Source organism: Xenopus laevis, chromosome 6S, assembly GCF_017654675.1.
Source record: "Xenopus laevis strain J_2021 chromosome 6S, Xenopus_laevis_v10.1, whole genome shotgun sequence".
Classification (NCBI taxonomy): domain Eukaryota; kingdom Metazoa; phylum Chordata; class Amphibia; order Anura; family Pipidae; genus Xenopus; species Xenopus laevis.
Genome location: NC_054382.1, coordinates 132009497 through 132036929, shown reverse-complemented (window position 1 = coordinate 132036929; position 27433 = coordinate 132009497). Strand labels below are relative to the sequence as shown.

The 27433-nt window shown below is 41.6% G+C and overlaps 1 protein-coding gene across 1 annotated transcript in view; it reads left to right on the top strand.

Moving 5' to 3' along the window:
* LOC108695457 (potassium channel subfamily K member 9-like) overlaps positions 1-26979 on the top strand; it is a 67879-nt gene extending 40900 nt beyond the window's left edge. The window contains exon 2 of the mRNA XM_041568032.1: positions 25050-26979. Coding sequence (XP_041423966.1) covers positions 25050-25891 — 842 coding nt within the window. The 3' untranslated portion in view covers positions 25892-26979. The remainder of the gene's footprint in view (positions 1-25049) is intronic.
* The last annotated feature ends 454 nt before the right edge of the window (positions 26980-27433 follow it).

Here is a 27433-nt window from a genome sequence, read left to right as displayed (position 1 = left end):
ATCAAAGCTTGATGGTTCCTTAGAAAACAATCCAGTTACATAATGAGTGTCGGCGAGTGATGGACGAATTGATTCGGCAGGTGCAAATTCTCCGCAAATTTCCACGTTTCGGCGGGAAAAATTTGTTGGCGAAAATTTGGAAGCACATTGGAAAAGTCGCTTGCATCAAAACCGGCGTGTCACCATTATTCGGACGGCCATTGACTTTAACACGAGCGTCGGAATTGATGCAGGCGCCGAAATTCTCGTTTCACAAATGATTTGCCGTTTTCGAATTTTTCATTGCAGTAAAACAAGACAGATTAGCCCATCACTTGCTTGTGTCTGACTCCAGTAAACGCCCATGTGTTGAATCCTCTCTGCTCCTGCAATTGTCGTAAAACTCAGTACAGCTATAGGATCCGTTATCTGGAAACCTATTATCCAGAAAGCTCCCATAGACTCTATTTTATTATAGAGATTTTTCAAAATGATTTCCTTTTTCTGTGTAATAATAAAACAGTCGCTTGTACTTGATCCCAACTAAGATATAATTAATCCTTATTGGAAGCAAAACCAGCCTATTGGGTTTATTTAATCTTTAGATGATTTGTAGACAAGGCATGGAGACCCAAATTACAGAAAGATCCTTATCCATAAAACCCCATGTCCCGCTAGATGGGGAAGCTGTACAGCAACAGAAGGTCTGTAGAATGATCTCATAATTTATATAGAATTTTATTTTTGGGTATCTGATATCTTTCTCTAGTTCCAATACTGGCCCCTTTAAGGCTTAAAGTGCCCATCCACTGTATTCACAGAATTCCATACTTCCAATTTGAAGGCTGGTTATTTAGATGTATAGACAAGTCCTTCAAGGGGAAGGTGGAAATGGAAAACCCTATCACAAACACAGAATTGCCACTCTATCCTCCGTCTTTCTAAAGGGTGCCTGTATAAACTGTCAGTTTTTTTTATGTAAGGATCCTGGTTGGTTATAGAGAGCAGAGATTGACATGAGCAGGATTTAATTACAACTTCTTTTATCTGACTCCGGCCTGTCTGGGACCCGGTGACCTTGAGGCAACATCCAGCTCTCATCCGCCACTTTGTCACACCTTGCACACGTCACCGTTGCTGAGTCACTGACCCCCCCCTTCTGCAACATGGACTCTTCCGTCCAGCGCAAAACTGCCGTCAAAAAGAGATCATAGAAAAGATCAGGTTGTTAGGGGTTGATGGCAGACGTTTAAAGGAGAAGGAAAGGTTAAAAGTAAGTAAGCTTTATGAGAAAGGTCTATATAAATACACCAGTAAACCCTCAAAGTAATGTTGCTCTGAGTCCGAGTCAAAAGAAACAGCACATTTCTTTCCTTCTATTGTGTACTCATGGGCTTCTGTATCAGACTAACTGTTTTCAGCTTAAACCTCCAGGGCTAGGGCTTGAGCATGCTCAGTTTGCTCCTCCTCCCCTCCCTGCTGTAATCTGAGCCCAGAGCTATAAGTGAGCAGAGAGAGACTCAGGCAGGAAGTGGTCACACCAAGCTAATATGGCAGCTGCTATCCTAAACAATAATATAAAATGGCAGCTGCTATCCTAAACAGAGAGCTTCTAGAGCCATTTACTCAGGTATAGTAAAGCATTCTACAGAATAAATAGTGTTATAGCTTGTACTATTGTGGCTAATCTATTGACAATAAACTTGCTTCGGTACCTTTCCTTCTCCTCTAACAGTGATATTTTTTGACAATTTCTATTTTATTTGGTCTCGATGTTTTTGTAATGTAAATCGTGGCCTTTGCACGGATTATATTGAGAAATTATAAATATCCCGTATTATTAAAGATGGAATATATTGTGCGTCAGAGCTGCTGATTTGAGGCAGGAGAGGAGCTCATTTGGCTTAAAAGTGTTAGCGTTTGTTTTGAAACAATCACTTTGGGCCAATAATCAGATTCATTATTCAAATTCAATGTAAAATGTTGACTTGGGGTTTTTTTTTTACTTTTTTACAGTATAAGTATCTTGGATGTGACATTTAGGGAGAGCATCCAAGATACTTATGCTGTATGTTGTGCAGGTATGAAATCTATTATCCAGAAGTCTCCTATTTCCAGGAATGTCATACTTGATGGAGACAATGCTAGCACACATTGTGTTTATAACAAAGCCCATTGGGTTACACATTGATTAAATGAGAGATGGACCCAATATCTAGAAAACCCCATGACCCAAGCTGTAAGGCATTGATGGGATTCAAATCAGGTCTCTTCTCCTTAACCCTTGGGCTGGGAAGGCAGTCGAGAGTTTTTGGATAGATATAGGCTGTGTTGAATCCTCGCTGGCCAATTAGGATTAGCCAATCAACCAATAGAAATCCTAGATTTTCCTCTGATTTGTGGCTTGAGCATTGGCCTGAGCACTTGTCTTGTTTATAGCGCTATTTCCCCTACCCCTACAGACCTGTATCTTTAGTTTGTTTCCTACCCTATTTATTTGCTGCCTGTGAGACCTTTCCTACACCTCCGGCTTTTACCCCTCTCAACATGCCCCCAACATGTGCTGTACGTACATACATTAGTGCCAACATCTTGCACCTGCCCACTGCATTATTTATACCTCTGCCATTCTTGATGGGTCTCATGGGATTAAGAGGAGGTGTTGAATGTAGGTGTGTGTACATTCATGAAAGGCGGAAAGTGGATATGGTGAGGGCAATTGCAAGATGGCAACTGGGACAAATGTTACATTTAATGGCAAAGCAATTGGCTGGGGCTGATAACATCTACAGTTATGGTTACTTGCTCTGGGTAGGATCCTGTGGAATGAGGCTGCAGGATATCATGAGTGACTAGTGGAATTCTGTTTATTAAATAACAAAAAGTTAGGTCTTACCCATTGGTATATAAAGATGTGTATAATAATGATTTAAGCTCTGGCTCTTTGTGGGGGGAAAGTCTGGCTAACATAGGCCTCAGTAGAAGGTCAAGCCTATAAGGGGACCCATGAGTTAAGAAGATCACCGCCAGGGTCTTGAGTTTGATGCTAGAGGAAAGTCTCCTAACAGGTCCTGGTGATAATGCAGTGCATACAATTAGTGTCACATATAAATATGCTAATTATTACAGCTACAAGAATTTATGATAAGGAAAGTAGTGTGTGACGAGGCCTAATGAAAGCTCAGCTTAAGTGGGGAATCAAGTGGTACAAATAAATAAGACAAAACTTCCCCAGGCTGGTGAGCCTAAAAATACAGTGACGCAGGGTACTTGACCAGGAGATGCCACATCCCTAGTTTTTTTTCTTCTCAGAGGTAGTCCTGGGGTGGGGGCAACCTAAAACTTGCATGTAGTGTGCATCCAGTCCAAGGTCTAAATGGGAGATGAATAAAGATGGAGGAGTGGGGCTCTCCAGTTAATTACCCCATGCCAGTGGGATATTCATCTCTAGAAGATGGACATGAGTCCAGGACAACAGATTTGCCTTTCGGCTCACTAGGGGGTGCCTGGCAATTCAAACCCAAACCACTTTCTTAGTTATTTGCAGTCCTGTACAGCAGTGGTCCCCAACCAGTGGCTCAGATTAACATGTTTCTCACCAACACTATGGATGTTGCTCCCAGTGGCCTTAAAACAGGAGCTTATTTTTCAATTCCAGGCTTGGAGGCAAGTTTTAGTTGTATAAAAACCAGTTGTACTGCCAAACAGAGCCTCCTGTAGGCTGCCAGTCCACGTAGCAAATCACAGCTCTTATGTGGCACCTCCGTGAACGTTTCATGCTTGTGTTTCTCCCCAACTCTTTTTATATTTGAATGTGGCTCATGGGTAAAAAAAAGTGGGGGCCCTGCCATGCAGCCTATGTAACGTCTCACTGGGCATACAATAAATCAGCTCTGGGGGGAACGCACCATCAAGTTTCACTTGGAGCAATATCTTGGCTGATACTTCCCATCTGCCTGTTGGACAGTTGTAGCCAAAAGGGGAACACTATGGGCCACGTCTATGAAACATGGTTCTTAGGCGCTTTATGAAAGTCACTGGAAGATGTGAAAGGAGCAAGGAGACCCTTTAGCATCTGACCAGAATTTTGAGGTCAACATGAAAGTTTGAGGGGCCCTATTTTAAAATAAGGACCACCTGGACAATTGTGTTTTCTGGATCTTTGGTTCAAGTTCTCCTTTGAGGACCAACATCTGAAAACAAGGTTACAGATATAGGAGCACATCAGCCACAGTTTCATAAAGATCTGGGACAGATATTTACCCCCCGAATATCATCCTAATTGGACTTCCGGTTGGCTTTTAAGAATATCTAGGAGAGTAACTATATATTCTTCCTAACTGTCACCCTAAATGACATTCGGATTCAGCCCCTGAGCCATTCTTCTGGGTTTTCAGGGAACTACTTCGGTGATAACAGTGATACATGACGATTACTGCTCCTTTAAACGGACATAATAAAAGAAGAATGATGCAAAAGAAAAAGCCCGGCATCTGCAGCTGCAAGCTCAGTGCCAAACTGGATTATATAAAGCTCTTTACAAGTTTCGTCCTTGGAATCTTTTTAATCGAGTTCAGGAGCAACACAACCCCCCCCCCCAAAAAAAAAACCCATTACAAATAAAAGAAGAAAAAAAAAGGAACATCTGCGTCAGTTTTAGAGTTTGGGTCGGCAGGAGCCGGACCAGACGGGGAACATATATTTAACCTACAAAGCCACAAGTACTTATTTGGATAAAAGTGTTTCTATTCTGGGCAGATGAAATTATTATGCAATTGAAATCCAGGTGAAGCAGATAGACGTCATTATGCCCATGGTTTGCTCATCTGTAAAAGAACCATCTGGCGTGTCCAGCCAACGCTTCCAACTCAACATTTTCATCTTTTTGCGGTATTCCCATCTTGTCCTTACTTTAAAGGGAATCTGTCATGATTTTTTCGTTTTTATTTCTAAATGACACTGTTTATAATAAAATAATATAATTCAATAATACAAATAATTCACTGTACAATATAAAATGCCATTCCTGAACCAGCAAGTGTATTTAGTTGTAATATTGGTGTGTAGGTGCATCTCAGGTCATTTTGCCTGGTCATGTGATTTCAGAAAGAGCCAGCACTTTAGGATGGAACTGCTTTCTGGCAGGCTGTTGTTTCTCCTACTCAATGTAACTGAATGTGTCTCAGTGGGACCTGGATTTTACTATTGAGTGCTGTTCTTAGATCTACCAGGCAGCTGTTATCTTGTGTTAGGGAATTTTATTGAAAGTAAAAACATTACAGGAAATGATATAAACATTTCAGAAAAAGAAAACATCACATTATTAACCAAAATTCATTTAATAAAAGTAAGTTCCCTTATCATTAAATCCTGTTTTGTTTCTGCCTGTCACCGCCACTTTCCTCACCCCTCCTTTTCACTTGGAATTTTGGGTACTCTCCTCACCCTCCAGGTCAATCTCAATATCCTCGTCTAGGGACTCCCATTCCTCCTCCTGACTCGAAACCTCCTCCTGCCCCTCTTTCCTCTTTCTGTTTTCCCAAGGCCCCAGCCTTCCGCTTCTCTCTCTTTTCTTCCTCCCTCAGCCTCTCCTCCTCTTCCTCAGCCAGCTCTCCCCAGCTTTTACCTTCTGGCAGAACAAACCTATTGCCTGTTATTAGCACCATTTTTGGGGGGTTGTTTTTCTTTTTAACGGAGGTTTTCTTTCCTACCACTCTCCACTCCTCCCCTCTCCTGACTGACCCTCTGCTCACCATTCTCCTTGGGTAACTTCTCTGCTGCCCTACCCACCACTTTACTACATGGGGCACTGGATTCCGGCTGTACAACCTCCCACTCTGATCCCACCACTTCAGATGTTGGGACACCCTCCTCCACAATCTCCATTCCCTGGCTGATTTCCTTCTGTAAATTAGGGCAATGTCTAACAATGTTGTGCCAGGCATCAGGGCAAGAGTTGTGGGCATGTCCCAACTTCAGGCACAAATTGCAGTGGATTTCCTCGTATTCTTTACTGGGGTGCCCAGTTTCACCACAGAGGGCACATTTCACCACTGGGCATTTAGCTGCAAAGTGCCTGTTTGAGCCACATCTGAAACACCCTGGGTTGGCCGGGATAGAAGCAAACCCCATCCTGTCCTTACCAATAAAGAAGGAATTGGGAAGTTGTTTGGGAATATGGACATTCATGTGCAGTTTGACCTGTACTTCCCCCCTCCTATCCAGAAACCCTCCTCATCATACAGTGGGGTAAGGGGGGACAGGACAGTGCATTGCCTCTTTAGCCAGACTTTAGCCAGACCATCACATCTTCCGGGGGGACACACACTGTCTTAAATATAATGGTCACAGTCTTGGTCTCAGGCCGGGAGACTGGAATCACACTAAACCCCTCCCACTCTGGGGCTTCTCTCTTACCCTCATATTTGAGCCAGAACTCATCCAGCCCCTGAGACAGTTTGAAGCTCAGATCAAAGTCAGTGTCTGTGACACTTACCAGCCCAAACACATCTGCAGGGGTAAAGCCCAATGACTCTTTGATGAGATTTCTGGCTACAAACCTGCGCCCCGGGGAACTCACCCCTCTCCTTCACCCACTTAATTTTCACCTCATTCTTCCTCCTACTGGTCTGACTCTCACCCACCTCAGAGACATTCTGCCTAAACAGTCTCTTCCCTTCCCAAACACCTCTCCTCCCTTGTGCCCCTTCACTCTCACTATTTATAGGAGGATTCCCTGCACCCTCTGTGACACAGCTTTCTCCAGCTACGTTCTCTCTTACTGCAGCGTCACATACAGTTTTATAAGTCAGGGGTGCAGCCATGTTAGTACTCCCTGCAGCCATGTTAGTACTCCCTGCAGCCATGTTAGTACTCCCTGCAGCCATGTTAGTACTCCCTGCAGCCTTGTCACACTGCACACTCGCACCTGACACTCTGGCACTGGACACAGCAGCCACACTCACACACTCCCAGCATTTATATTGCCATTAGTATTGACACTAGTGCTGGGCACTAAAACAGTCTCTGGGACCTGGGAATCCGCGCACAAAGACCCCACATTGCCACCCCCAGGAATCACAGTCTCTTTAGAAAAGGAAAAGTCTTTAAGCAACTTTTTCAGTTCATTTTCCTCCCTTTCCTGGAATCTCTTTTGATTATCGCTAGGGATGGACGAATTTGACCCATTTAGTTTCGCCAAAAATTTGCCGCCGGCATAATGTATTGCGCGTCAATTTTGTTTTTGACACGCGTCTTATTTTTTTTGTCGCACAATGCCATACAAGTCTATGGGCGTCAATTCTGCATGAAACAAGGCAAAAAAATTCACCCATCCCTAATTATCGCTATCCTCTTTCCAGGGCTGTATAACTGCCAGAACCCTGGTAATGTTATTATTACTATCCTCCAAGTCATTTGACATGAAAACAACTTTCCTCACGGCTTTAGATCTCTCAGTCCCTTTAAGATCACTCAGTCCAGTCACCATGTTACTAACACTCCCCTCCAACATGTTCCTTTTCTCCTCCAAGACTTAAATGTCTGTCAGGTCCCTGATTATTTGGCTGTGATTGGGCCCAGCTGAGCTCCCAGTCTGTGGCTTCCCAGAGTCATTTCCAACAACCTCCTCTCCCCCACGATCACACAGGTGTATTGCTCCTACCTGGACCATTGGGCTTCTCTCTCAGCACCTCCATAGCCACCTCCATAGCCACACAGCATGTAGTTCAGCACTCTCCATGGCTTCCTCACAGCCTGCAGCACTTCTTTCTTGGCTCCCAGCATGCCTTACAGCAGCTTCCTGACTTGCCTCTGAACTGCAACTCTCAGCAGCAGAACTGCACCTCTCTGCAGCAACTTGGGCTTGTACATCCAGAGTATTTGCTTGCTTGGGAGACTCCATAACAGATGGAACACTGCATGTAGAGGTACTTTCTCCTTCCTTGATGTCACTTGAAGCCATGGCGCCACCTCCTTGCGCACCTGAACCTTTTCAACTGCTGCTGCCAAACCAGGAGCATCAATCCTCCTGTTAGACCCCAAGCGGGTCCTCACTCCTTGGTCAGCAATGGCCGTGTCTTCTTTCTCGTTTTTTTTGGAGGGATTTGTGGGGGAAAAGCAGATTGCTCCTGCTCCCCCCAGACCCAAAATGGGCCAGGGAAAAACTCACAGCCTGGAGCTCTCACCAATGCAGGTGTCAGGGAGCTGCTATCTGGTCACTTTCCCATTGTTCTGTTGTTTGGCTGCTGGGGGGAGGGAGGGGGTGATATCACTCCAACTTGCAGTACAGCAGTAAAGAGTGACTGAAGTTTATCAGAGCACAAGTCACATGACTTGGGGCAGCTGGGAAATTGACAATATGTCTAGCCCCATGTCAGATTTCAAAATTGAATATAAAAAAATCAGTTTGCTCTTTTGAGAAATGGATTTCAGTGCAGAATTCTGCAGGAGCAGCACTATTAACTATTAGCTTTTTGAAAAAAACATGTTTTCCCATGACAGTATCCCTTTAAAAAAATGTATATTTTTCTATATTGTATATATCATCTAAGGGGTCTTGTGTGGGAGGATTAGTCCAAGGGGATGGATAAAATAGAATGCAACCAATGAGCTCACTCAAAATGCATGAGAGAATAGCACGTCTATGAGCCTTAAATGTGCATCAAGGGAAAATGTCTGATTGGCTGAGATGTGGTAACTACTAGCCAGTGATTGGTTCAGCTTTGCCACATATGTGTTAGCTTTAAAGGGGCAGTTCACCTTTAAGTTAACTTTCAGTATGTTCTAGAGCGGCCAATGCTAAGCAAATTTTCAGTTGGTCTTCGTTAGTTTTTTTTTATAGTTTTTGGATTATTTGCATCCTTCTTATGACTCTTTCCAGCTTTCATTCATGGGGTCATTGGCCCCATCTAAAATGTTATTGCTACTTTTTATTCCTCATCTTTCTATTCAGGCCTCTCCTATTCATCAAATGTCTCAGTATATCCCTCTCTACATCATACTGGGAGTTAAATTAAAGGTGAACTAATGTTGAATGTGCTCCACTGTGCTCATGGCGCTACATAACTGTGCCAGAGTCTCACTGTGCTGTTTAGGTTTTCGTGGGCTCAAGTCGATACAAGGAACATGTTATAAATAATGATTGCCTCTGTATTGTGCGCTTTATCGTACTCTGCATCAGTGTATATCGCAGCTGCTCTTTACTTGGTGAAAATCCAATTACTGCGGCTTCAAAGCCCAGCTTTAGCTGGAAGCTCTTCCCCGTATATTGTCCTGCAACAAGTATATTTTGCTGCCGCTTGTGATTTCAATAGACCAACACAAGAGCCCTTCACCGATAAGCTGGGCTGAATAGCGGCTCCTCAAAGCTCTCTCCAAACTCCCCCACCAATGAAAGTAGCATTATTATTCCCCTAATCTGACACAGATCCATTCTGCAAATAATAAAAAACATTATTCTACGCAATGCAGGGAATGCAACTCTCAGCCAATCAATAAACAATAAAAGCCATTCCCAGGCTGACGGCAGAGATCTCAATTTCACACAAATCCTTCAATTTACATTAGTTTAATAATCAAAGAAGAATTGAGATCAATGTTTAGAATTCAACAGTATCACTCATGTATTATAAGGGATAATGTACCCCCTACTGTAAATGATAAGGATATTAGAAGTCACTGAGGGGTTGTTCTGTGACCATATAAAGGCACAAGGCTGCAGGCTGAGTTATACAGGGAACTCTGAGTATCACTCATGTATTATAAGGGATAATGTACCCCCTACTGTAAATGATAAGGATATTAGAAGTCACTGAGGGGTTGTTCTGTGACCATATAAAGACACAAGGCTGCAGGCTGAGTTATACAGGGAACTCTGAGTATCACTCATGTATTATAAGGGATAATGTTCCCCCTACTGTAAATGATAAGGATATTAGAAGTCACTGAGGGGTTGTTCTGTGACCATATAAAGACACAAGGCTGCAGGCTGAGTTATACAGGAGACTCTGAGTATCACTCATGTATTATAAGGGATAATGTACCCCCTACTGTAAATGATAAGGATATTAGAAGTCACTGAGGGGTTGTTCTGTGACCATATAAAGACACAAGGCTGCAGGCTGAGTTATACAGGGAACTCTGAGTATCACTCATGTATTATAAGGGATAATGTACCCCCTACTGTAAATGATAAGGATATTAGAAGTCACTGAGGGGTTGTTCTGTGACCATATAAAGACACAAGGCTGCAGGCTGAGTTATACAGGGAACTCTGAGTATCACTCATGTATTATAAGGGATAATGTACCCCCTACTGTAAATGATAAGGATATTAGAAGTCACTGAGGGGTTGTTCTGTGACCATATAAAGGCACAAGGCTGCAGGCTGAGTTATACAGAGTATCACTCATGTATTATAAGGGATAATGTACCCCCTACTGTAAATGAGTATGTCTGCACTGGGGGCACAGAGTCAATATTATCCAAACTAGCCAACAAAGTAAAAGGACTTGCTCATGAGAAACAGCACACGAGTGTAAGGTGTTCACATTTAATATACAAGAGCCATGAATATCCTGTCAATTATATCCTTATAAACAGTGAGTTCTGATGTCATCAGTTATAAACGGTGGGTAGTGATGTCATTCCTGTCACATGACTCACTGAAACTTGTGTATAATCATAAATAAAGTATCCCCTATTGCAAAATAGGAGGATATTAGAAGTTACCTTTGGCCTCGTGTTTTTATTTGTTGTGAAACTCCTCGGTAACTTATAATATCCTTATAATTTACAAGAGGGGGTACTTTATTCACTATTGAAATTGTGCTTATTGATGATGTCACCAATTATAATCGGTGCTTAGTGATGTCATTTCTGTAACATGACTCACTTACACTTGTGTATTATAATAAATAAATTAGCCCCTATTTTAAAATATGAGGCTTCCGCTTTGTGATTTTATATAGTCAGTGAACTCCTAAGTTACTTATAACATCTTCATATCTTACAACAGGGGGTTCTTTGTTGACTGTATAAAGTAAATGACTTATTATAGTTCACAGGTGGCCACAGTCCTCTATTATATTGACATTGTCGTGTCACTTTACTCAAACAGTCCTTTCTAAGTCTTATCCATTCATGTTTAAACAATGGTTTTGTCTCTTTAATATCTAGTTATATAACCCCAAAATTCACTGCTCACTTTAGCTCGTTTTGCACCATAAATACAGAAAGAGCTATGCAGAGAACAAACAATATTACCCTTGCATAAGAACTAGGGAAATGTTAAAATAAAGTTAACAAGTGGTTTTAGCACATACAGTCATTGCACAGATAAGTCATTAATAATCAGACTCAGCATAAATTAGAGCCTTAATCATGTCTTGATGTTGAGTGTGCGCTTCTAGGAACTCTTCTGCTCTTCTCCTGATGGGACTAATGGCAATGTTGGCTGGTGGCTGTTGATTGGATTTGACTGAGCCGCCTACGGGAACTCTCAACCAATAGCCTGCTGGGCGGCTGAGTACCTTCTAATGGACTCATTAGACAATGTGCTCCTTCACAAGTGACGAATCAGTTATACAGTGCAGGTCAGAGAAGTTTGGATGACACTACATGTGGATTAGAATTAAACTCTTAATCAAGGAAGTGTTTGTGATTGTGGCTCCCCAACTCCAGAGAGAAGCGGCACCAGCTATAGTGTATGAATATTTTTTTCACAAGGGATTATCATCTGAAAAATTGTCAGATTGGGGAAACAAGTTTTAGAATTATCTAGAAATTGCCTGTTTCCCTTCTCCCAACTTTTGAGGACTTGGTGTCACTTTCATACCATCTAATATCATCTTTCTAAAGACATCAACCCCATATCTGAAATCCAATGGAGTATTGGCATCTTTCTTGGTTGCAGAATTACTTATTTTATCTGCTCTTAGAGTAAATAAACACTTCTCTTTCTAATTGCAAATCATTTTTAATAGATCTTCCTCTTGTCACCTGCATCATCCTAGAAAGGAAAATGGCCATTGTAATGATTGCTTTGGGACTGGGTTGGAAGGAAGACAAGTTGAACATCTAGTTGATGAATCCTATTGTTGACAAGTGTTGTATCCTCCATATTATTTATATAAATATGTATCTAAAGCAGCGATCCCCCAAACTGTAGGGCTGAAACCCCCCCCCCCACCCATAGAGTGCTTGTAGCTATTGCGGTGGGGGATCAGCTTTAAGGTCAAGAAGGGTGAGAATTGGGGAATAAAGGCCATTTGATCTTCTAGAAACGCCAGAAACTTAAGCTTGAAAGCCAGTGGTGGTGAATTTGTCCTTCAGTTTGGCATGACTTTGTATTTTCTGTCCTAGATATGCTTGTTACATTGACTGAACCACTGATACATTGATATTCTCTAACATCTCTACTTATTTCGTGAGCTATGGGAGGCTCTGACTAAAGGTTGGACCTATATGGGGGTTCTTGGGCAAATGTTAGACCTGGATGGGATTCTCTTGTTGACAAATGTTCTAGCCTCCTTATCATATATGTATCTAAAGCAATGAGTCCCAAACTGTAGGACTGACCATTCAGAGAGAGCTTGGATCAGTGCCGAGGGAGGGCTCAGCCTGAATGTCAATTAGGTCAAGAAATGGGGTTAAACCCTATTTGCTTTCCTTGATAGCTCAGCTTGAAATTGGGGTTACATTTTGATTATTCCTGTATTTGCTGTCCTAGATATTAATCACTGATTAATTATCAATATTTTCTGTAGCTGTAACCTTGTAATGAACTTAAGGGCACTTTGACCAAAGTTTGGATGCACATGGCAACGTTCAAGTGTATAGCAGAATATCAGGTTTCAATGGAGTCTGCAATCACATAAAATTGTCTTACTTCAACGAGTGACCTGAAGACAAGGGGTCTACTGATCATCTGAGAAATGGAATAGGAACATATGTTCTCTACCTAAATACAGTATCTAACTGCCATAAGGTTAAACCATTCAGTAGTTATTATGTCTCCAATGTTTGGCATAAACAGGAGGCAACTGGCAGCATGAAACCATATACTTTAGCCAATATAATCAGGATATGGAAGCCATCTCTTCCCCTGATACAGTAACATCATTCTCTAATTAATAATCACATGAAGGGGGCCAGCTCAGCAATTTATTTGTACAAAGTTAAGAAGAATGGAACAGTGCCAGATGAAATTGTCTATTAAAAGATTGGCCAATTAAGCTAAAAGCATTTTAGCCTATTACTTAGCGCTCCTTGTCAATAATTTAAGAGTTCCAAATGTTTTTGTTTGATTGAATGCCGGGTTCTGCAGAGAAACCGCTGGTACGATCAAGTAAATAATACACTTTTATTATCATTCCACTGGAAGTTAATCAGAAATCCAGCTGATGATGTGTCCTGGGGAGAAAAATAGTTAATCATTGGGTTTAGGAATGGGAACTGGAAAGCTTGCGCTTGAGATGAGTTGTTGACATGCTCAGTAATCCCCATTTAAGTAGGTGTGCATTATTGAACTGAAAGCAAGGGAATTGTGATGGAATGCATGACATTGATTAGAATTCTGCCTGCTCCACTTAGGGGCAGATTTATTAGCTCTCTAGGAATCCAAACCTTCCAAAAAATATTCCATGGAGTTTTCTGTGCCTTCAGGGTATTGACATCCAAGATCTCCAAAATGAACTGTTGGTCTGACTTGGAATCCCCTAATGCTTGGCTTATTGGGTTAGGCAGTGTTTCTCCAACAGCCAAACCTTGTTGTGTCTGGGAAAACCATGAGCTTGGCTTAATGTAGGGTTGATCTGAATCGTGAGGATCCAGTGTTGGACTGGGATGCCAGGGGCCCACCAGAAAACCTTAGACCGTGGACCCACTTTACTAACTATTATTCCTCCTCTCCTCACTCAACCTCTTTATTCTCCTAGTCTTTTATATTAACTTACTATATTCTTCCATTATTACTCAATTTTCATAAAGAAATAGGGAATGACCAGTGATGGGTGAATTTATTTGCCAGGCGCGAATCCGCGGCGAATTTGCACGATTCGCCGCCAGCGAATAAATTCGCAAAACGCACGTGAAAATTTGGCCGAAAAAACAGACGCCAGCGTCAAAAACGGCCGCGGGCATCAAAAAACGGCACTGTTTCATGAATTCTTCGCGCAAATTCGCCCATCACTAGGAATGACCATAAAATTGGCAAAAGTGTTAGAAGCAAAATGGCCCACCGGGAGTTTTCCTGGTATCCCTGTAGGCAGTGTCGGATTGGCTCACCAGGATGCCAGGAAAACTCCCGGGGGGCCCAGGTGTCAGTGGGCTCTGATGCTGCTAAACTTTTGGCCTATTTAATGGCAAAGAGACTAGTAGAATAGAGGTCAAGTGAGGAGAGGAAGAAAATCGTACTGAGGGTGGGCCCCTGGTCTAAAAGCTTTTGGTGGGCCCCTGGTCTAATGTTTTTTAGTGGGCTCCTGGTGTTCCAGTCTGACACCGCCTGTGGGCCAGTCTGACGCTGAGTGGACATTGAACTCCATTCATGAAGCCATGGACCAATATTCCTTAATTTCCATTTGAGAAGTTTTAAGGAACACAAACTGAAAAGTTTACTTTAGACTTTATAGCAAAAATCTCAAGTGTAATGCAGGAATTGTTGGGTGCCCTGGCTGTCTCATTAGTGTGATTAATTTTGCGCCCACTAATAAATGGGTGCCAGAATGATGCGCTCCATGATCAATATATAATAAAGGTTTGTTCAGATATTGATCGTGCAGGCCGGAAATCCAAATGTTCCAATAACTGACCACATGGGTGTTCATAATAGGGAAGGATTTGCTCAACTCTTGGTTGCATGGGTGGCTTTACTGGGACAGTTGTTGTACAGTCCCTGCTCCAATTACCAGATGAACATGGCTGGAGTTTTTTTAATGACTAAAGCTCATCGATGCCTCATTGAGCTCTGGTTTTCTTCTCAGTTGTTTGTGTCCTAGTTGTTGCTAAAGGACCAGTGGTTGAGTAACAAACATATAACCCATTAAGCTGGCCATAAACAAATGCCACCTTTGCCACTACAGAGTTGGCAGCTTATTGGCTTATGGGCAACAGCCTTCATGACTGATATCTGGCCATGGATAAGAGTTGGAAATCCCAACAGATGGAAACCTCAGCCTAAATTGTTCCCAATGCTTAAAATTATTTTTCATATATTGATCGAACCAACTGCTGGTTGCATCTGTAATGACATTGGAATTATAAGGGGAGGGAAACTCTTCAGTAGGGGTAAAAAACATGGCAAATTGCACTATGTACACTTGTGGTCATAACTTACCCTAACTGGCAACCACGGGGAAGTGCAAGAGTGTGACTGAATCCATGTACCTTCATGAATTTCATCAATCTTTGCTTTCACTTAATGAGCCCTCGGAACTGTTAATTAGCTGACTTTTTTGGGAAGCTGCCACCTATGTTGACTTTCCCTTATTTACCGGGGTTATCAGCAATGTAAAGTCCATTGTTTACCATGGATTATCCACAATGCAAACTGCACATTGGCATTAAGCATGGAAATCCTATATGAAAAGCATTGGGAGAAACAATGTACCCAATTAAATAAACTTTCCAAAGGTTCTGTGCGGGAAGCTTCCACTGAAAAGCGCAACTCTATAGAGGAAGGTGGAAGGAGCGATTTAGAGAAATGAAGGAGGGTGCCAGCGCCTCACAAGGTGACATTTGCTGCGACAACCCCCCCCCCCCCACATTGTGCTGTAACACTTACAATAAGTGCAGGGTAATTAAAGGCAGCGGTGGGTGCTGTATTCAATAGATAAGTGGTTAAGATTATCTAACAGTGTTAAAGCACATAACCTACATAATGGAATTTAAACAGATGCAAAAATCATTTACTTTCTCTGAGCAGGCACGTACACAAACTCTATACAAAAGCCTTTTTTATGTTCCCTACACATGACACCAGCCTCTATTCCTGTCCCTACATGGAGATAAGTCACCTGCTGCTACACAAGGTCAAAGGATATTTTTGGGCAGTAAAATCTCTGATGGCTTCATGGAAATTGCTACAAATACAAACTCTTCTGCTTTACTTCTACTTTCTCTACTACTGTAAGGACCATCTGGGACTTGAACACTTGGGACTGGGGTTGCTGGACTTTCAGTCGGTGCATTGAGCCACTGGGGGCTCTTTTGTTTTGTGTTTCAGTTTATCTGTCTGTTTCCAGTATGTTTTCCACCCACCTCGTTTACCCTCATGTGTCTCCTATTCCCTAATCAATTGCCCTTTATAAACCATGCCCTGAGCCTTGCTCAGGGCTGAGTCATTCTGTAACGTTCACAGTGGGAAACCGCTGTAACGGGAGTTAAATTCACACTTGATTGCGTGTGGTGGAAGCCCAGGGAAAAAGCCACAAATACTTGAAGCAGGCTTGGTGAAATATACAGGATTTAATGGAACTGAAGCAAAACAGGAACAGGTCAAAAATAAAGTCTTTACCAGGCAGGCAATGAAAAGCTGGAACAAAAACACAGGAACAAGATTCAGGAACAAGATTCAGGAACTTGGAACTTGGAATATCCAGGAACAGATTCAGGAACAAAACCAAACACATTCAATGACTCAGCCCTGAGCAAGGCTCAGGGCGTGGTTTATAAAGGGCAATTGATTAAGGAATAGGAGACACATGAGGGTTAGCGAGGTGGGTGGAAAACATACTGGAAACAGACAGATAAACAGAAACGCAAAACAAAAGAGCCCCTAGTGGCTCACGAGGTAAATGCACCGACTGAAAGTCCAGCAACCCCAGTCCCAAGTGTTCAAGTCCTTACAACTACTTGTTCTTTTTGTCATTCTTTAGAGCTTGTGCACATTTTGAGGTGGGCATTTTGTGTAAATTGCATGTATAGTTTCTCTATCATCTCACATAATATATTTAATGGTTATGTGTTGGCTCCCTTTATGGAAAGCTGAACTGTCCCTCTGGCCACTGGTGATCTACAACCTGAGGAAGTGCAAAACCTGGACACCCTTATAGACTGTAAGTGGAACAGTCACTGTCTTGGCCTATTGTTGTCATCTTGCACTTCTGTGCCTGTAGCCCTACAGGGGTCAACTTTCTGAACATCTCTACTTTGCCTTGCTGTAACTATCTTGCCACCATCTGCCTTACAGTATCAGCCTTGTGCAATGATTTAGTTTCCACCTCCCACTGCCATTTCTACCTTGCCCTACCATCTTATTCTCACCATGCTTTATTCATCTAGTGTTACTGTCACCATGTTGCCCTACAGTCTCAGTCATATTCTATGGTCTCCACCTTACTCAACTACATTTACCTCGCCCATCATCTCCTTCTTACCCTTTTGACCCCATCTTTCCCTGCCGTATGCATCTTGTTATGCTTTAACCCATCATATCCTATAGTCTCCATATTGTAATTTGGTCTCCACCTGCCTCTAGTGTCTCCACCTTGCTTAACCATCTCCTTCTTGCCCTATTGTCTCCATCTTGCCCAACTGTATTCATCTTGCCCTACTGTCGCAAATATGTCCTGCCATCTCGATATTGCTCTCTGTACCTGCTATTCTCATCTTTTTCTGCCTATAGGTACCTCTATGCATGGTGCCTCTAAATACAGCCCTGTGACTTGGTTATTTAGGAAACTTGACTTTCTACTTTGTCAGTTAAATAGTATTCATCTTGCAAAACATTATGGTGGCATCATTCCAGTAGATATTTGGTGGAACCTTAGCCCTCACACAATGCCCAAGTTGGCACCATATTCTGCCCATACCACCTCTCACTGTTGTGGCTCATTTTTCATCTGCTGTGAAATTTCATGGAGTATTCAGTCCATGTTGCACTCAAAGGCAATTGTCCAGCGATACACATATGCCAAGGACACTTGGTCAAAATCAGCCAAACTGCCCAATTATATTGCTCATTTATGGCCAGATTTTGGATGGATCTCATTTTAACTTTGTCTGAAACTCAAATCATTTTTCTTTTTCTTTTCTCCCAACAATACATTGAAGCTTTTTGTGTTTGGAAATGTATCAAACCTTAACGGAGGAGCAGCTGTTTTAATTAGCATGTGACTAATAAATGTCAAAGAAAGGGGGAAAAAAAACCTTTGTTTCTTCTCCTGAAACCTTTTCCATTTTAAGGATGAACATGACAGATAATAAGCCAAAAGAAACAGAAATATTAGCTCTGTGCGCCTATGGAAAAATAGAAATATGATTTAATTTTTAAGCAGATTAACGTTCCCACTCAAAGACCGGAGACAAAACCGCTGATGTCACCAAACTTTGATCTGGGATCTAATGGAGAATATTGCTCGGCAGTGATTAGATTATTTTCTGCACTTTGCTAATGTGTCACCACATGGCCCCAGATCCCATTGCCGCCTGCGTAGAACCATCACACCCGAAACTGTGTCTGGATTGACTTTTGAATAAAACAGAGGGGGCATTGGGTCTGGGCCAGAGGTTTACAAGAATATTGCTCTTATGAATTTGTTTGAGCTCATAAAACACTTTGATTTCTGCTTCTAATATAACAGTTATCACCTATTATGTCAGCCCATCTCACTATCTATTACTATTAGTTAATAGATTCCGCATGCTGCCACTAGATGGAGCATGTACTGAAAACCAACAACACCTGTTAATAGCCCTGGATAATGGCACTGCTGCAAATATTCTAGGCATCATTAAAAACATCATATACTATCATCAAAACATCTTGCCACATGTTCTACTTTTCATGTAACAGTCCAAATGTTCACTCCCTATCACAGTGCCTCCTCCTGTATTGGGCATGGGGGCGGCATCTTCTACAGTGTCTGTCATGAAATGTTTGGGGTCAAAGTGTGCCCAGATAATGCTTGGGTGCCACAAATAGTCAAGGAATGCTGGGGCCATAGAGTCTGGTGTTATGCCGTCATTTCAACCTTTTAAAATAGGTGTGGCTTTGTCAACTTGGGCTAGTATTTTAGGGGTGTGGCTATAAAGTGGCAGTTGCAAAAATTTGTCATATCCCATTTTTGAATGTTTCAAATTTTAGAAGGTGTGCGCTCCTATAGTACAGAATGGCAATATAACAGTCTGTATGAGTCAGCGCTAAAAGCTAGGAGAAATAAGAATGCAGCATAAAGAGAATCTAAGTGTAGCAGGTTGTTGGTAGTTGTAGTTCCTCACTCTCCCAAAATCCTACTTTAAGGTGCTTGATTACTTATTACTTCCACCACGTGTCTTACGTATAAGTTGGGTACTTATAAACGTTTTAAGACTTTTGGCATTCAAATATAACCAGGGTAGTCTGCTCTGTGGCTGTTCGGTGCTGTCGGAAAATATAGAGCCCAGAAGGTAGTGCAAAAGCTTTTTATTAACGTGTAATTAAAACAATTATTCCACTCACATTTTAGAAGATTATTAAGGCGTATCGAATCTCCACTTGGGTAAAATGACTATGCGTGTTATTAGCTTGGTTTCAGCTCCAACCCGCGTTGCTTCCACCCGCTGTAGTTCCCCTAGGCGCCTGGAGATGACGTCACCGCCCCTCTGATGAAGTCCCAAGGAGACGAAACGCGTAAGGCGAGGGCGGCGACGTCATCTCCAGGCGCCTAGGGGAACTACAGCGGGTGGAAGCAACGCGGGTTGGAGCTGAAACCAGGCTAATAACACGCATAGTCATTTTCCCCAAGTGGAGATTCGATACGCCTTAAAAATCTTCTAAAATGTGAGTGGAATAATTGTTTTAATTACACGTTAATAAAAAGCTTTTGCACTACCTTCTGCGCTCTATATTTTCCAAAAGCACCGAACAGCCACAGAGCAGACTACCCTGGTTATATTTGAATGCCTAAAAGTCTTAAAACTTTGTAAGTACCCAACTTATAAGTAAGACATGTGGTGGAAGTAACAAGTAATCAAGCACCTTAAAGTAGGATTTTGGGAGAGTGAGGAACTACAACTACCAACAACCCGCTACACTTAGATTCTCTTTATGCTGCATTCTTATTTCTCATAGCTTTTAGCGCTGACTCATACAGACTGTTATATTATGATTGCCACCCGAGGAGAAAACGGGATAAACTGAGTCGGAACCAAAGGAGAATTCTGGGAACTGTAGTTTTACCACATTGTGTATATTTCTATAGTACAGAATGGGTTTACGGAGATGGGAAGAAACTGTCTGCAAAGAGACCAGACCTCAACCCAGTTGAACCCCTTTTGACTGAACCAGAACCCTGATAGTGAGCCAGGCCTGATTAGGGATGTAGCGAACGTCGGAAAAAAAGTTCGCGAACATATTCGCGAACTTGCGCAAAAACGCGAGCGGTTCGCGAACGGTTCGCGAACCCCATAGACTTCAATGGGAAGGCGAACTTTAACATCTAGAAAAGACATTTCTGGCCAGAAAAATGATTTTAAAGTTGTTTAAAGGGTGCAACGACCTGGACAGTGGCATGCCAGAGGGGGATCAAGGGCAAAAATGTATCTGAAAAATCTGCCTGTGTGTGCTTGGAAGAGATAGTGTAGGGGGAGAGCTGTTAGTGATTTCAGGGACAGATGATAGTAAGTTTGCTGGCTAGTAATCTGCTTGATACTGCTCTGTATTGGAGGGACAGAAGTCTGCAGGGATTTGAGGGACATTTTAGCTTAGGTAGCTTTGCTGGCTAGTAATCTACTGTTCTCTTTAAACAACTGCCATACGTTGACCTTGTAGGCATTGTTTGCCCAGTTTTTTTGGACGCAGCCACTGAAGCACAGTTGCCAGAAAAAATATGCCATATAAATGCTGAAAATAGTCATTTTTCGCCATACGTTGACCTTGTAGACATTGTTTGCCCAGTTTTTTTGGACGCAGCCACTGAAGCACAGTTGCCAGAAAAATTATGCCATATAAATGCTGAAAATATAAATTTTTTTGGTTGCAGCCACTGAAGCACAGAGGCCAGAAAAATTATGCCATATAAATGCAGAAAATATGCATTTTTTTGGTCGCAGCCACTGAAGCACAGTTGACAGAAAAATTATGCCATATAAATGCTGAAAATATAAACTTTTTTGGTTGCAGCCACTGAAGCACAGAGGCCAGAAAAATTATGCCATATAAATGCAGAAAACATGCATTTTTTTGGTCGCAGCCACTGAAGCACAGTTGACAGAAAAATTATGCCATATAAATGCTGAAAATATAAATTTTTTTGGTTGCAGCCACTGAAGCACAGAGGCCAGAAAAATTATGCCATATAAATGCAGAAAATATGCATTTTTTTGGTCGCAGCCACTGAAGCACAGTTGCCAGAAAAAATATGCCATATAAATGCTGAAAATAGTCATTTTTTGCCATATACGTTGAGTCAACGTATGGCAAAAAATGACTATTTTCAGCATTTATATGGCATATTTTTTCTGGCCTCTGTGCTTCAGTGGCTGCGGCCAAAAAAACTGGGCAAACAATTTCTACAAGGTCAACGTATACACTACTACAGCGGTGGATACGGATTACGTAAAATATATGAATGCTGCTTGAAAAAAAGTAACTCAAGTGGTTTTTCTAGAGACGATAATATTATCAATATTTAGACAAAATGTGAACAAGCTCACACAGCTCGATGGCGGGTTGAAGAAAACACTGTGCAAATAATGCCTACAAGGCCAACGTATACACTACTACAGCGGTGGATACGGATTACGTAAAATATATGAATGCTGCTTGAAAAAAGTGACTCCGGTGTTTTTTCTGGAGACGGTAATATTATGGATATTTAGACAGAATGGGAACAAGGTCACACAGCTCGATGGCGGGTTGAAGAAAACAGTGTGCAAATAATGCCTACAAGGCCAACGTATACACTACTACAGCGGTGGATACGGATTACGTAAAATATATGAATGCTGCTTGAAAAAAGTGACTCCGGTGTTTTTTCTGGAGACGGTAATATTATGGATATTTAGACAGAATGGGAACAAGGTCACACAGCTCGATGGCGGGTTGAAGAAAACAGTGTGCAAATAATGCCTACAAGGCCAACGTATACACTACTACAGCGGTGGATACGGATTACGTAAAATATATGAATGCTGCTTGAAAAAAGTGACTCCGGTGTTTTTTCTGGAGACGGTAATATTATGGATATTTAGACAGAATGGGAACAAGGTCACACAGCTCGATGGCGGGTTGAAGAAAACAGTGTGCAAATAATGCCTACAAGGCCAACGTATACACTACTACAGCGGTGGATACGGATTACGTAAAATATATTATGGCTGCTTGAAAAAAGTGACTCCGGTGTTTTTTCTGGAGACGGTAATATTATGGATATTTAGACAGAATGGGAACAAGGTCACACAGCTCGATGGCGGGTTGAAGAAAACAGTGTGCAAATAATGCCTACAGGGCAAATAATGCCTAAAAGGTCAACTTATACACTACTACAGCGGTAGTAAAATAAAAAAAAGTAAAATAAAAAAAAAATGAATATTAAAAAAAAAAATTAAAGTTGGTGCTGCTGAACTACTAGGAGCAGCAGATTAGCACACCAGTCCCACTCCCCAACACTGCTAGACTAATAGCACTGGGCTCTTATAGTAGTAGTAGTAGTAGTAGTAGTAAAACAACAAAAAAATAAATAAAAGCAGTCCTTACAAGGACTACTGTTATTGCAGCAGTCAGCAGATGAGATCAGAAGCAGGACAGCTGCCCACTGCAGCTACATACAGAGCACTGCAGTAGAAGGTAGATTACTAGCCAGCAAAGCTACCTAAGCTTAAATGTCCCTCAAACCCCTGCAGACTTCTGTCCCTCCAATAACAGAGCAGTATCAAAACGATTACTAGCCAGCAAACTTTCAACTGTCCCTGAAATCACTAACAGGCAGCAGCTCTCTCCCTACACTATCTCTTCAGCACACACAGGCAGAGTGAAAAAACGCTGCAGGGCTTCGGTTTTTATAGGGAAGGGGAGTGGTCCAGGGGAGAGCTTCCTGATTGGCTGCCATGTACCTGCTGGTCTGGGGTGAGAGGGCAAAAAAAAGCGCCAACAATGGCGAACCCAAAATGGCGAACGTCGCGCGACGTTCGCGAACTTCCGGCGAGCGCGAACACCCGATGTTCGCGCAAACAAGTTCGCCGGCGAACAGTTCGCGACATCTCTAGGCCTGATCCCCAACCTCATTAATGTCCTTGTGGTTGAATGGATCTAGAGAAAACATTCCAGGAAGAGTAGGGGCTGTTATAGCAGCAAAGGAACGAGGCAACGCTATAGTTCTACTCTTGGTTGAGGAATGAGATGTTGGAAAGGTTGTCCCAATACTTTTGGCCTTAAAGTGTAAAATTCAGGTGAATGCACATCCTGAAAATTCCTATTCACATGAGAAGAATGTCTACTTTACCTATTTTAATAGCAATATTTCTTTCCTACAAACAGAAGCATTAGCCTGTAACCTTCAGAGACAAAAATGACTGTTTAGCATTTATTTTGCCATTCTTTTCATTACCCACTGCAGAGTATATTATACCCACCGTGATACTTCAGCGATAATAGCTATTAAAAAAAAATTATAGTGAGCCCACACATTGCTACAAGCATATAAATGTCAGTGATGTTTATTTTTATTGCATCTGTGGGTTTTTTTTGTCATTCTTCAATTTTCTGAAAATGACTGCCATTATATTATGCTCTGACAAATAAAGTCACATTTGGATGGAGTTAATGTTGTTCTACACATGAAAATTTGCATTAGGCCCGTAACTGTTTTGAGAAATATCTGTGCCTGAGAGATCAAGTACAGATGTTTTTAGACTTTAATATACAAGCCCACCTTTAGGTGCAATATTTTGGTCAGGACCCTCAACAATATACTGTGTATATTACAACTATATAATAAAGCACTTAACTCATATCTCCCCCAAACTAGCCATCAGGCTCATAACAAGGTTACAGATAAATATAAACATTGGGGTGTCACTCTGCTATAGTTCCACGGGTACCCAGGGTACAAATAAGCACTCACCCCAAATCTCCCCCTAACTGACCTTCAGACTGGGCCCCCTTAGCTCATAACAAGGTTACAGATATATAGAAACATTGGGGTAACAGTCACCCTGCTATAGTTCCAGGGGTACCCAGGGTACAAATAAGCACTCACCCCAAATCTCCCCCTAACTGACCTTCAGACTGTGCCCCCTTAGCTCATAACAAGGTTACAGATATATAGAAACATTGGGGTAACAGTCACCCTGCTATAGTTCCAGGGGTACCCAGGGTACAAATAAGCACTCACCCCAAATCTCCCCCTAACTGACCTTCAGACTGGGCCCCCTTAGCTCATAGCAAGGTTACAGATATATAGAAACATTGGGGTGTCACCCTGCTATAGTTCCAGGGGTACCCAGGGCACAAATAAGCACTCACCCCAAATCTCCCCCTAACTGGCCTTCAGGCTGGGTCCCCTTAGCTCATAACAAGGTTACAGATATATAGAAACATTGGGGTGTCCCCTGCTTTAGTTCCAGGGGTACCCAGGGTACAAATAAGCACTCACCCCAAATCTCCCCCTAACTGACCTTCAGACTGGGCCCCCTTAGCTCATAACAAGGTTACAGTTATATAGAAACATTGGGGTAACAGTCATCCTGCTATAGTTCAGGGGTACCCAGGGCACAAATAAGCTCTTATCCCTAAGATAGAATAGGCATGACCATCATTAGGTTGTTAAGTGTTGGTGGGGATGTCAATGTATGATGGCATTGTTGAACACACCAGTAAGGGATTTACCTCTAGAGAAAGCAGACACTGATACTACTGGGGGATAAAGAAGCTATGGGCTGGCAAAGTTTCAAATACTCTAAACTGATTTTGCTGTGGGACCCAGTAATTTCTAATTCTGATATTGAGACCACCAACATCTTTCACAGCCCAAGTGCTCAAGCTTGCTATTTTTTGTTCATCTAGAAGTTACATTGTAATGTTGATGTTTTTGTTTTGTTTTTTTTCTGGTTTACTTATTAATAATAAGTTTTATTTCTTCTTATGCCCTCAGGTTATGGACATGCTGCTCCAGGAACTGACGCAGGAAAGGCCTTCTGCATGTTCTACGCTGTCCTTGGAATCCCGCTTACTCTTGTCATGTTCCAGAGCCTGGGAGAGAGAATGAACACCTTTGTCAAGTACCTCCTGAAACGAATCAAGAAATGTTGTGGGATGCACAGTACAGACGTCTCCATGGAGAACATGGTCACCGTTGGCTTCTTCTCCTGCATGGGAACTCTTTGCATTGGAGCCGCGGCCTTTTCCCACTATGAAGAGTGGAGTTTTTTTCAGGCCTATTATTACTGTTTTATAACTTTAACTACAATAGGTTTTGGGGACTATGTGGCTCTGCAAAAAAACAAAGCCCTTCAAAAGAAGCCTTTATACGTGGCTTTTAGCTTTATGTACATTTTAGTAGGCTTGACGGTTATTGGGGCATTTCTAAACTTAGTTGTTCTAAGGTTCTTAACTATGAACAGTGAGGATGAAAGGAGAGATGCCGAGGAACGGGCGTCATTGGCCGGAAATCGTAACAGCATGATCATCCACATCCAGGAGGACACGCCGCATGGCCGACAACGGTACAAGGCCGAAGTGACAGACCTTCAGTCCGTTTGTTCTTGCATGTGTTACAGATCTCATGAGTACACCAGCAGGATGGTGTCCCACCAAAATTCCTTCAGCTCCAAGCTGAATCCTCAGTACTTTCATTCAATATCCTACAAGATTGAAGAAATCTCACCAAGCACATTAAAAAACAGTCTCTTCCCATCCCCCGTTAGCTCAGTTTCACCTGGGTTGCATAGCTTTACCGACAAACACAGGTTAATGAGAAGGCGGAAGTCAATTTAGGGTCATCTTTAGTCTTTTTTTTTTTGTTGTTGCTGTTGCAAGATCGCCCCCTTCTTTCTCGCTGATATTTACGTCTCATTTTTTCTGAAATGAGACAGAGAGAGGGGAGCGAAAGAAAGAAAAACACAAAAAGTTGAAACGAGCCTGCCTTCTCCGAGACTCATTAGTGAGCATGAAGCATGGATTCTTCTAACTTCTCCAGCAAACTATGCCTTACATAAACCCCCTGAAAGTATTTCAGAGGATTTCATTAATAATTGATGCACAGTGGGTACCAAATCCAAAGTTGCACACAAGATGGGGGAGTTTGTGTGTCGCTTGCACTTCTGACCTTAGAACCTTTTTGAATTACTTTAAAAAAATAACAAAAACAAAAAATATACCAGGTCACGGGTATGAGTATGAGTGTTTGTGCAGTCCCAACTTCACTGTAACAAATTCAAACATCAGGTATTAATTCCGGTAAGCAATTGCATTGCATTAAAAAAGAAACTTTTGATTGCTCCTAGATGACCTACAAAATTATTTTTTTTTAAATTAAAATAGATTTTTTTTATTCATTTCATACACAAAGCATGTGCATTAGGCAGTTTGAATGCCGTAAATATCATAGAACTTTTTTTTTTTTCTAAAATGCTAGAGAGATTGTTTAAAAAAAAAAAATTAATAATGAAATATTATGGATCTTTCCAGTTTGCCAGTTCCAAACCAATTATGAAAAAATAAACAGCATGCACTTTTTATTTCCGAAACTGGCATGCGTGTTACGAATAATACAAAAAAGCGGATTAAACTATTCACACAAGAAGTTTTCCTTTTCAATTACTTCGCTTTAATAAAACAGCTCCAATCCTTTGCGTTATTGTTGGAACAATTAATACGGAACAAGGAAAAATATTTAATTTGAATTGTAAATTTTTTTTTTTCATTTTTACTTTATTTAAAAAAAAAAAGAAAGAAAAACAAAGGAATATTTTTGGTGCAGCAAGTACCTGCATGAATAGAATTCTATTTTTCGGAATGCTTGAATTAAGATTCTTGGGTGGTTGTAAAAATTTCTTTTTTCAATAAAATAGTGACGGGATGCACCTGGTTGTATATTGGAAACGATTGTCTCTTACTTCTCCTTGATTTGTAAATAACGGCAAAGACTTTGTTGGTCTCAGGTACAAGGGACAATATTCTTTAGTCTTGACCTTCTTCGTGACTGACCAAGGTCGCTGTTCTCGCTGACGCCATATTGGTTAAAAGGGGCAGGGCCCCCATTGATTCAGATTTGTTTCTGAATATATGTAAGAGATGGAAATACCCATATTTATAAAAGGTGAAAATTGGAAAATCAGCCATTTTTGGTTAAATTTTTCTATGTAACCTATTTTGATTATTTATAAAAATTCTATCCAATCCAATACATTGGTATTTTGTCAATTTTCGGCACAATTTAGTCTGTTTCTAAATACTTACAAAGAATTTTCAGCCAACATGTTGATGCAATCTGTTCTTCAGTCCACTGCTTGTGAAATCATTTTCGTCCACATGAGT